Raw genomic sequence first — 11,834 nt, forward strand, 5'->3', positions numbered from 1 at the left:
CCCCATAGTCCCCTTTCTCAGGAGAAGGCCCAGGAGATAACTTGGGTAACTAGCCTTTAGGGGCTGGTGTGATTCTGGTCCAGAGCACACTCCTCCCATCCTACTGAGGTTTAAAGGACCCGATCCCACCAAGATCTACTCCAGATGTTCAGTGGTCATTATCCGCAGCAATGGTGGTCAGTGTCCTTAGATCTCTGGACACTTTGCTAAGACCCCTAAGACTGCCAACTCCACTGCTCACTTATGCTAGGCTCCTTCCTCACACTGAATGAGAAAAAGAGTCCTGCTGGGGGTCGGGTAACATCCGGTTTTTATTAAAGAGCCCTTCATTTGATAAATAGGTCACCACTTGTACCAGGCCTACCGGGGTTTGGGGGTCACATACAATTGGCAACCATACTGGCTCGTATCCCACGTCTCCAGTCACATGATCAGGAAATCATTTTGAAACAACAAGCATAAGGCAGTTATGCTGCGGACAGTGCCAGGTGTCAGGGGGCTGAGTTTCTTAAGCAGAACAGGCGTCGTTTCTGGAAGACAGGTGGGGTTTATGTGGGGTTGACATCCTCAAATTTCAGCCTCACAAATACAAATACTACCCCAGCCTGTGCTAGAACCAGTGCCCACGCATCCCACCTGCCTCTTCCGGTGGGCTCGGCACGGGGTGAAGCAGAGTTCGAGAACTGTCCCCTTGCAGTGGCCAGAGGACAGCCCAGTGGTCTAGGCTGCGAGCCCAAGATTACTCTGGAGGGGGTGGGTTCCAGGGGCGGCATGGAAAATTCTACTTTACGTCTCTCCCTCCGAGGCATGAAGTGGGTTTCTGGTACCACTTCCTCAACAGCCTCTGCGTCGGGGGACCGAGTCCCTGGCAAGAGTTCCAGGGTGCTCCGAAGACAGCACGCACTTCCTGCGCAGGGCAGTGGCCCGGGGGAGGCGTGGGGCGGGCGTGCAACTGCAGGCGTGAAAAGGCTCTTGAAATATATGAGCGCAAAGGGAAGGGGCCGCCACCACCGAGGCGTCGGGCTCCCGAGTCCTGGGACGAGGGGCTCAGGAGAGGGTGAAGAATAAGAAGAGCCACCGTGTGGGAGCACGCGGGAAGCAGATGCTCTAGCGACAGTTAATCCTCAGGGCGATGCTTACCGTGTGCCGGGCACCATTCCACACACTTCCTCCCAGCACCCCCATGAGGGAGGTACAATTTTTAGCCCCATTCAAAGGAAGGGAGACAGAGGCACAGGGAGGGTGAGTAGCCTGCCCGAGGTGGCACAGCGGGGAGGTGGGATTCGAATCCACTTTCTGGCTATCCCACCCGGGCAAGTTACTCAAGCCAAGTCTGGTTCCAGAGCCGGTGCTCTTAACCGTGGCCTTGCAGAAGTATGGCCAACCTGCCTAACAGCGCTGCTATCTGACACAAGAGACTGTCCCCGGGGAGCTGAATCACCCGCCCGGTGCACAGCTGGTCTGTGTTGGACCAAGATGCAAACGTGGGTCTCACCTTGGCCCAGGCTGCATCTGGCCATAAGGTCCAGCGGCCTTCAACAACTTCGGCTGTTGTCTCTCTAAGAACTGTGGTTGACCAATGCACCTCTCGCTCATTTTCAAATTGGCACCAGAAGGGTTCGCTATTAGTTTAAATGGTTGTGAGTGATACATTTTCCATCACGTGCTAAATGCTGACACGTAAAGCCGTCGTGGGCCTCTTTACCAGCAGCCGGTGGAATCCAGACGGTGATTCATACTCATCGTCTATTGTTTAAAGGAATCCATGCACAAGATCTTCTTTAACAGACGGGATTTTTCCTCCTATTTCCAGTCCACTCTCCCCACAGAGCTTCATCCTAATGTAACATTTTGTGCTTCACCTGACCATATTGTACAGCAATTTGATTCTGCAGCTCCACGTCTCCAAAAAGAGTGGCTTCTGGCTTGAGTTATCACTCAGGCAATGATTTTTAGTACACGATTGGTCAAACGATGTAAACGAAACATTTTTGTTAAATAGTTGTTTAATAGAAAAAGTAAAGATTTGTCGGAAAGGCTTCTCTTAATGGGATGGATGGGACTTACAGTTCATGGATAAATATTATTTATTGATGGAATGAAACTATCAATAGATTCTATATCAAGTCTAGTTCTATTTTCCATTTTTATAGCAGTAAACACTAAGAGACCTCGTTTACATTAATAAATAGGTGGGAACAGAAAGAGCTTCATTATAGAAATGTCACTCAACCCTTCAAAATCCTTCTGAGCTACACGTTAAAGAAAAAGAAATCACAATACTCTATCAACAAAGTTACTGTTAATGCTGTCAGCTGATGCCCCAACTACTTCCATTTTGTGGAAGGCAAACAATTGACTATCATCTGGCTTGTCAACAAATCTGCTACCTAGTCATTGAGGTGACTGGCTTCCTCAACTGCTGACAGTATTCTGAACTGTCCCTGTGTTTGGCACCCTAGAGGCATTTACTTCTGAAGCAGCTCACCACAGTGAGATTCCGGGCAGGGGAAAGGTAAGAGAGCAGACAGGTGGCTGTGGATGGAACAGAGAGGGTGAGAAACTGGCCCCTCATCACAGGACATGTTTCGGCAAACCGATTCCTGGAAGGAGTGGAGGGCTTGGAAACTGTTCTCCTCAGATCTAACCATGTCCTGCACTGTGGACTGTCTCTGTGACCCCCAGAAGAACAGCCCTAGGCCTCCGTCCCTCCAGGAGGGAGACCTGCCCGGCCTGCTCAGCCTGGCAGGGGTCACTCCAGCCCTGGCATCACCCCGTCTACCCATCTGTGTAACAGTCCCTGTGCTCTCATGCACTGCAGGAGACAGGGGTTGGGGGTGGTACCGTGAGGATGCTGTTAGCCTGTGATCCCACACAGAAGGCGTCTCTAGGGGTAAAAGTGAGGTCGGTGGGATGCGCCACCCCGCCCCCAACCCCGGCGTGTGAGGAATCCCCTCTGCCGTCACCTTGAGCACGGGATCCAAGCTGTGTTTCCAGTAACACAGGATCAATTTTCTCACAGCCCAGAAGTAAACTGGGCCTGGGACGAGGGTGGGGATGTCTCAGAAGTCATTAGTCAAGGCTGAGTCCAGGGGCTTGAAACCAGTTAGGGCCTTGTAGCAAGGCAAAGACAAAAGCCAAGCTTGCCTTGGCCTCAGAAGACGGGGCTCTGGGCTCTGCACGCCTCCAATGGCCTCTGGGGCCTCAGACAAGTCCCAGGCCCTCTCTGGGCACCAGATGGGCTCCCCGCCCCTTCCAGCTCCAACACTCTGGTTCCAGTGCTCTGGCCCAAGCAAGACCATGCCTGGGCGAGAGGTTGCCGGCCAGAGTCAGGTGAGGAGGGGGTGAGGGCAAGAAATGGGTCACAGGCCAAAAAGACACACCACAACCAGGAGAGGTCACACCCGCACACAGAGGCAGCCTGAGTGTGCAGCGTGGGGCAACGGAATGCAACCAACTCGATATATATACTTGTTCACGGGGACAGGGCTTCAGTTTGGGAAGATGAAAAACGTTCAAGAGACGGATGGTGGTGACGGCTGCACAACAATGTGAATGTCCTTCATGCCACTGGCCTGTATGCTTAAAACTGCTTAAAATGGTAAATTTCATCTTATGAATATTTTACCCCAATTTTAAAAAGCCTCCAAAACCTCAATATCGATGTAGAAATCCTCTCCCTCAAAGCCCAGCTCCAAGTCAGAGCTGCCCAGGAGAAACCCCGACCCCTGCAGTGCCAGGGTCCGAGCCTCCTCTGTGGCCCCCTGTCGTCCATCATCTGGCTGGGAAGGGCGGGCGCTGGAGTCCCGATGAGTCAGGGGCAGACACAATGGTTCATTCAGGGACAAGGCTGGGCATTTTCTATGCTGGGTTTTCTCTGTGTTTGCTCAGCCTCGGAGTTCTCTCCCCGGCCAGGTGCGTACTGATCTCAACCCTGGGTGCCTACAAACTGTCTTACCTACTCGTCTGCTGGTAGAGGATGCTCTCAGATCCATGAACATGGGACTCAGGGAGCCTAGGCTTCCCCAGCTGTGAAGTGATGAGCTGCGGCCAGAGGAGCCCGGAGCTCCCGCCCCTACCCCTTACCAACGAGCTCAGAATTCTAATGATCTGTATCCACCTGCTCACCTCAAGTACCTCTTTATCCTTCCCTGCCAAGAAGATGAGAGCAGTGAAGGCAGTGGGGCGCTGGCAGCTTTCACCAAATCCCGGGAGCCAGCGGAGCACATCACAGCCCAATTCCACACTGGCCTGAAGTCAGCCGCGGTGGGTGCACTTACACCACAGAAATTGGCAAACGCGACCTGTCAGGGAGTTCCCCCCAGAGAGCTGGAAGTCAAACAGTGGAGAGCACACCACTGGGTGTAAGGATTAAAATAAATTATTACAACTGATGGCCATCCCCTTTCAAGACTTGCTGGAGGACACTGCCTTCCCCGAATCTCAAAGGCTCAGAGACTCAAAATTCCCTCTCCAGAGACGTTCCATTCGGCGGTGACTGCCCAGAGAAGTCAGCCCTCGACTGGCCTGGGCAGACTAACCACCACTAGGAGTCCCCGACCGGAAGGCACTCAGCCTGGGCCACATACCTAGTTCTCCCAGAAAGACCCACCCCCTGCAGGACAGCCTCCCCCAACACTCAGTACCCAAGTTCAGTCCATGTTCATTCTCTCATGTAAGCCCCTTCAGAACTATGTAAGATAGACTTGAGGCAGTTTTCCTGCTTTTAGAGGAAATTAGAAATTAAATTAACTCAGGTCAGTCTGTTGAGAAGCCGAAACTAGATTTGAGGAGGGCTATCTGGCGGAAGGTTTACAGGACTGGCATGTACAGTTTCACAGGCTGTGCACTGCACAACTCCAGGAGACGCAATTCATTAGAGACCTCAATTTCTTCAACCTCTGAGGCTATGAAATAGGGAGGCCTTGAGAGCTTAGGTGAAAAGGGAGTTAAATCCCTATAATCATTGGGATAAATTCTTTCCATAGCTATACTCTCACTTTCTATGCTCTGTACTGTGTATGTGTCATGAAGCCCAGCTCCGGGGCTTACTGCGGGGGCTCCACCTGCTTCCTGCTGCCATTTCAGAGAGGAAGGAGGGACTTTGGCTCTCCACGAAAATCTACAAACCTGTATATGTTTCTTAATTTCTAACATAAAAGGCTATTTTCACTGAGGTAGATTGAAACTGAACAACTGCCCCAAGTTAAGAGCCTGAGGGGAAGTCTCTCTCTTTGTACAGAGGCCTTCAGCCTAAGAAAATCAAAAAGGGCGGCCGACTCCCACTCGGGCTGGTTGTCTCGGTAGCAAATGAAAGTTGGAATTTCACTCTGTGCTGCTGACACCCTCCACAGGTGGGGAAAAAAAACAAAACAGACCATAGTCCTGGGGTGGGGACTTGCAGTGGGAAAAGAAATTCAAGTTAAAGCCAAACACTCCTCAGTGTAGCCAAAGGGAATTTGAAAAACTCGATACCAAGGCCCAATCCTTCCATCCTTCAGATACCCTGGGCACTTTCAGAAATGTGTTGAGAAAGGCCGAATAATCCTGACATTCCAAAAGTCAAACGCATTCTCACCATGCTCAGGGAGGCTTCACAGCCCACCCTGCAGGGTGACACTGGTGGGCAGGGCTGAGGGGATTCAGAGCACACCAGAAATGGGGGCTGGGGACCAGAGGCTGTGCTCACTCCCCTCAGGGGAGGGTGGAGGGCTGCAGGCGGGGAGGATGGCCTTGCCCAGGGCAGCTTTAGGAGTTGGTCACCTCTCTCCACTCCCTGCCCCGGGATGAGCCTGCTGCAGCTGGGCACCCGCACACACCCTGGCTCACTCTGACAATGTCTCTGGGGGCTGCCACCCTTCCCAGTTAGGACCAGTTCCCTGGATCTGACCTCAAATCATAGCCCAGGAAGAAAAGCTTTGCCCTGGGATGTGGGGAAGGTACTGCCTTCCTGGCCTTGAAATCTCAGCCTTTCTGTTCCTTCCAGGACAGAACAGCCTAGTGGTTGAAGGAAGCCGCTGTAGCCAGAAAGCAAGAGTTTAAACCCCAGTCGCCACTTGAGGACTGCCCGACTTCGGGCTAGTGACATATGAGAAATGGACCATTAATTTATGTACAAGAAGAATGTTGCCAAGTATAACTAGGATGCCAACAACTGTAACATATCTTAAATGTCCAGGTGTTGTCATATAAAAACTGTGTCACAGCACAGATGAAATACAACGCTTAAGCTCTCTGTCAGTCACAGTCCCTACCTCACAGGTAGTTGGGAGAGCTGAGTTAATAAATTTAAACACTTAAAACAGTGCAAGCACAGAGTGAGCACCATGTAAGGTTAGCTGTCATCCTCATAGCCTCATGACTGAGGAAAGGCCACAGGAATTTTTCATAACCTCAGGAAAAAAACTGCTGCAGGGGAAAAAATCTACAGAAACCCTTGGCAGGCAGCACATCTTCATGAAAAAAGCAAGGGTCTGGAGGCAGCTAGATCCAGGTTTGAATCCTACCTAAGCTTCTTAGGCAAGCTCCTTTTACCCTCTGAGTCTGTTTCCTTTACTGAAAACGAGGATAAAGATACCGTATCACACTGACTTGTTTTTAGGATTAAAGAATCTAATGTATACTTAGCCATTGGCACAAAATAGACATTGAATAAGTGCATTTTGTCACGAGGGTACTGAATGCTTTTCCTAAACACTGTTGGGAGATGATCAATGTCATCATCATAGTTCAGAAAAAAACCATCCCACTAAAGAAAAGACCAGAAAAGTAACAGCAAACAACAGGGCTGTTCTGTCAGCTTTCAAAATCCTCAATCCAGGAAAACAGCTGCTCCGTGGATATGGAGATGCACGCGCTCAGCTCGGGAAGAGCCTGCGTTTGGTGAACTCACAGCCTCTTCTGGTCTTGGCCCCGTAAGTCCTCGGAGACACTCAGCTGTAAATGAGGCAGCCGAGAGGGGAGGAAGGACACGGGGGCTGCAGCCCCAGAAGTGCACCAGGGCTCCCAAGAGGTCTAGGAGCGCAGAGGTGAGCCAGGGGTCCCACACGGAGGCGGTGGCACCCCACCCCAGCCTACGGCTCTGCCCCTCGAGTATCATGCCGAGCAGGATGCCCACTTGCTCCTGTAATTCTCTGTCCCTTCTAGTCACACTACACAGCCCAGCTCGGAAGCTCTTTCCGTTGCTCTCGCTCACACCCACCCTTGGTGCCCGACGGTCAGGTGCTGGTGGCTTTTCTCTCCTAGCCAACAACGCGCCGTCCCAGCTCCTCTCCCTCAAGACACACCCAGCAAGTCCAGGGGCTCCGGGCCTCTGACCGCCACCCCATCTGGAACACAGATCTCTTGTAAACAACAAACAAGCCCCTGGGTTGAGCCCTCCACCTCCAGACCAGGCTGGAAAACCTTAGATCCTGGTGGGCACGCGATGAAGGTGAGCTTCCTCTGCAGCCAGGGCGCAAAGCACCCCTGGCAGGACCAGGCTGCGCTCACCTGGACCTCCTGCCCAGAGGAGCTGGCTCAGCGAAAGAAACATTTTAAAGGATGATAACAGTTAAAATAGAACGCCTAAATCCCACAGTCTTTCCACACTAACATAAAGAGAGGCTCTGCCCGGCACCAGAAATCTATCTAGCCAGGGGGGTCTGACAGCTGCTGCCCCTCGGAGTGGGTACTCACCGGACTTCAACCTGAGCTCCCCCAGGCAGCCATAAGCATCAGTGAGCTTTCCATACTGGCCTTTAATGACCTCCTTTTCTTCTGGAGCTGGGGAAGAAACACAGCACAGACAGCATCAGCTGAGCCTCCTGTTGGAGTTCATTCACTGCAGCTTCCAATGCAGCTCCCACCCACTCAGAAAAGAAAACGCAGAGACAATAGCTCGGCCCCAAGTAATATTTGTGGAGGTCTGAGGATCAGCAAATCACTGAGCTGCAGTAACTCAGACCTCCCCACCAAAAGCTTGCTCTCTGGAAGCTCCGACAGCTGCCTGCGGGCTGGAGAGGCAGAGGGGAGTCCCCGGCTGGCAGACGTGAGTGTGAGGGTTCGAGCCCGGGCCAGTTGCTGCAGGCCAGCCCCGTCCCTCTGCGCCGCAGTCCACATGCTCAGGAACAGCAGTGAGTCATCACTCCCTGGTGGGGAGGACCGTCCTTCTTAACTATCGTCCACCGGAGGCTGCGTCGTTCAAGTGCCCACCTGCCCCCAGGGACCAGCTAACACATGGGGGCTAAGCAGGAGGCCTGGGGCCAGTGAACCCCAAGGCGGGCTGATGAACAGAGGCCCCGGGTCTTCAGCAGTTACTGGGAACGCCCAGGGCGAGACCCAGCCCGGTGCAAAAGCGAAGGCAGAAAAACTGACAGAGAGAAAGGCTGTTAGAAGCAGGGAGCCCTGAACCTTGACGATGATGCCACAGACGCCATTGGAGATGCCGCTGGCTGTTACGGGGCCAGGCCTTTGTACCCCTTTCTCAGAAGAATGTTTCTAAATGCACAGAACAAAACATAAACGTGGATGAATCCTCAAATAAGGACTTGGCAAATACCATTAGGGAGACTTACTAGGAAAGCAGTTACTCAGCCTCAACTGAATTCATCTACTGAGTTGGCCAAAAAGTCCGTTCGGGTTTTTATAACATCTTATGGAAAAACCCGAACGGACTTTTTGGCCAATCCAGTAATACAAGGGCTCTCCACCTGGGGAGACAGAGGAAGGCCTGGGCAGATACCGGAGCTTCACGGATAGCTTGTGGGGGAATCCGTACGATCTCTAAAATTGTACGCAAAATTGTTGATGTATGTTTTTATGAGGCTAAGATCCATAATTTTCATCAGAATCTCCAAGGAGTTATATGGTTAAGTTATATGGTTAAAAACCAGTTTAATAAATGACATTTTCCTCCAACAGGCGTGTGAATTTTTCTAATTGATTAGGTCTTTTTTTTGGTGGGGGGGATCAGGGAGAAGAGTAACCTGAAGGTAACTACCATAGCCCTGCCGACTCCATCGACTTGCCCCAGAGGATGTGGGACGGCTGGGAGGCGGTGGAATGATGTATTAGTCTCCACCGCCGCGGTAACTAATGACCCAGCACATACTCAGTGGCCCAAGACAACACAAATTTGTGGTCTTATAATTCTGCTTGTCCGAAGTCTCTGAAATGGGTTTCACCGGGTTAAAATCAAGATGTCAAAAGGATGGGGTTGCCTCTGGAGGCCCTAGAAGAGAAGCCATCCCCCTGCCTTTTGCAGCCTCTAGAGTCCCCTGCAGTCCTTGGCTACTGGCTGCTTCCTTACTCTCCAAAGCCAGCAATCGCATCACTCTGATATCTGCTTCCATCTTCATACCTCATTCTCTCTCCTTCTCCTGCCTCCCTCTTCCATCTGTTAAGGACCGTTGTGAGTACACTGGGCCCCCAGATGCCCCCAAACAATCTCCCATCTCAAGGCCCTTAACGTAATCACATCTGCAAAGCCCCTTCTGCCACGTGTAGTAACTTTCACAGGAACTGGGGATTAGGGTGTGGACATCCGAGGGGCCCCAGATGGATACAACCCAGTTCCTGGAGCCTCTCCATCCCCGAGTCTGCTCTCTGCCCAGGGTGGTGACAAACCCGCCATTAAGGGACGGGCCCTGGGCCCTGGGCCATGGAGCCCTCCTGGAAGTGGCCTGCTCCCTGCTCTAGGACACGTGAAGCCCTAGGACAGGTAAAGCCTGTGAAATCCCAACCCCACAGGTGGAAGCGAACTGCCCCTTGCAGGCCCTGTTCGGGGCCACGCATGGTGTCTCCCAGTCTAACCAGGGAGAGGCCTGGTCCTCACCTCGGGGGACAAGTTGCTCAATGCAAGAGAATAATTCTGACACGAAAAAGTCATATTTTAACCCTCAGAGCTTTACAAAGCCTTTGAACAGAACCCTGAAGCCGGAGTATCATCTGGGTCTCACTTTGCTGACCCTAAAACATGGTGGTCTTTGTGCATTCATGCACCTCTGCAAATAGTCCCGACCGAATAAACAAAACCCCGGGAAACTGCCAGCCAAAGTTAATGTGGTCAAATCCACACTTCAGAGGTGGGAACAGGGCTTCAGGAGAAGCCGTGGAAACAGACTGACCCCTTGCCCTGCAGGATCCCAGAGGACAAGCCCGCACACCATGTCCCCCACCCCTGCGCTGGGAAAATTAAACAAACACAAACAAAAAAGACTTTTCATCCTATTTTAAAAACAAAGAAGCACAACGCCACCAGGCCACTTTGTCCCATTCAAATCCTGTAAATGATTGACTCCTGAATATACAATCAACACCATTATCCCCGACCTTCACACGTGGTTCACACGGCAGGTCACGACCTTAGTGCACGTGACAGTCCTGGGAGATGCTTTTGCTCCACCACAAACAGACTGACGGTGAACCAACCAGGTGGCCTAAAACATGGCACTTTCTCAGCTCTCGGTTCCGGAGCCTGGAAGTCTGGAAGCAAGGTGTCAGCGGGCCACACTTCCTCTGGAGGCCCCCGGGGAGGGTCCTCTCGCCTTGTCCTGGCTTGTGGCGGTGGCCATCCATCTGGGCCTTCCTCAGCTTGCAGCTGCGTCACTCCAACCCCTGCCTGCATCGTCACGTGGCTGTCTTCTCCCTGTGTGGCTCTGTGTCTCTCTCCTCTTGTAAGGACACCCATCACACCGGATTTGGGGCCCCCCTCCAGGATGACCTCAATTCAACCTAAGTAATTACACCTGCAATGACCCTGTTTCCAAATAAGGTCACATTCCGGGGTACCCTCTTAAAGCCCAGACTCCCGGCAAACCGTCTCTCCTTTTCTCCACGCCCTCCTCTCCGAGGCCCCTTCTGACCCCTGCAACGTGGAAGCAGGATGCGTCCCATCCCTGTGACGCAGGCCCCCTCGCGGCCCTCACAGCCCCACCTGCAGCACTCCCGGAGGCCTGGCCTCCCGGGCAGCCTGTTCTAAAACTGCCCAACATGCCGCCTGCCCCAAATAACTGTTTCCTCACTTAGTGTCGAAGGAAGAAGAAATCCATTTTGCTCTTCAAAAGGGAGCTCACCAATCAAATACATACAGGCCTCAGGCAGGTAATGAACGAGTGAAGCTGCTGGAGGGGCCCTGGGCGCCCAGAGGACACACGCCCCTGCTGATGGGGGCTCACGTTCCGTCCCCACCCTTTTACCCCAGGAGGACAGGCCAGCACAACGCCAGCAAGCCTCCAGTTTTTCAAGAGAAATAGGATACTTCTGATTTTTCAGTGTTGGCAACCAGTCCAGATTTATTTTAAGCATCGTGTGGGCTGCACACCTCTGCAGACCGTATTTGATCTGCCCGTTGGCAACTTCTGTCCTTCCTTACTTAATGTCTCAAAAATAGACTACGCCCGTCTTCCACACTTTTTTGCATTTCCGGTAGGTTTTTCCATGTGAGAATGTTTTTGCTTCCGCCGCCCACATCCCCCCGCCCCGCCCCCACGTTGGCCATGACTTTCCAGAAAGTCCTCTCGCTTACACTCCCACCCTCATCCTCGTCCACCTCTTGCCCAGGGATTCAGCCGTTCGTTCAGTGGGCATGTATCTGAGAGCCAAATGCGGCTGGCACTGTCCCAGGCACAGGGACCCAGCAGGGATCCAAACAGACCCCAACCCACCTACGCCAGAGTCAGCCGAGGCAGACGCTGGGCAGCGGCAAAGAAGGGACACATGTCACGAACGGATGAGCGATGACAGTGGAGGCCAACCCGGCGGGGCTGGGAGCCGGGAGCCGTGGCGCTGACGAGGCTGCCACAAAGGTGGTGGAGCGGTGGCACCTACTCGGTGCCAGGAACCACACAAGCTTC

General features: G+C 52.6%; 1 protein-coding gene across 2 annotated transcripts in view; it reads right to left on the minus strand.

Annotated features, from left to right (window-relative positions):
- Positions 1-11,834, minus strand: part of SYNJ2 (synaptojanin 2) — a gene marked incomplete at both ends in the record, with an annotated part of 95,848 nt that overhangs the window by 56,233 nt on the left and 27,781 nt on the right. For both annotated transcript variants that reach the window (XM_082855809.1, XM_082855810.1), the window contains one exon: positions 7,678-7,764. In XM_082855809.1, coding sequence (XP_082711935.1) covers positions 7,678-7,764 — 87 coding nt within the window. The remainder of the gene's footprint in view (positions 1-7,677; positions 7,765-11,834) is intronic.

The sequence above is a fragment of the Leucopleurus acutus genome (assembly GCF_964270905.1).
Source record: "Leucopleurus acutus genome assembly, chromosome: 15".
Taxonomy (NCBI): Eukaryota; Metazoa; Chordata; class Mammalia; order Artiodactyla; family Delphinidae; genus Leucopleurus; species Leucopleurus acutus.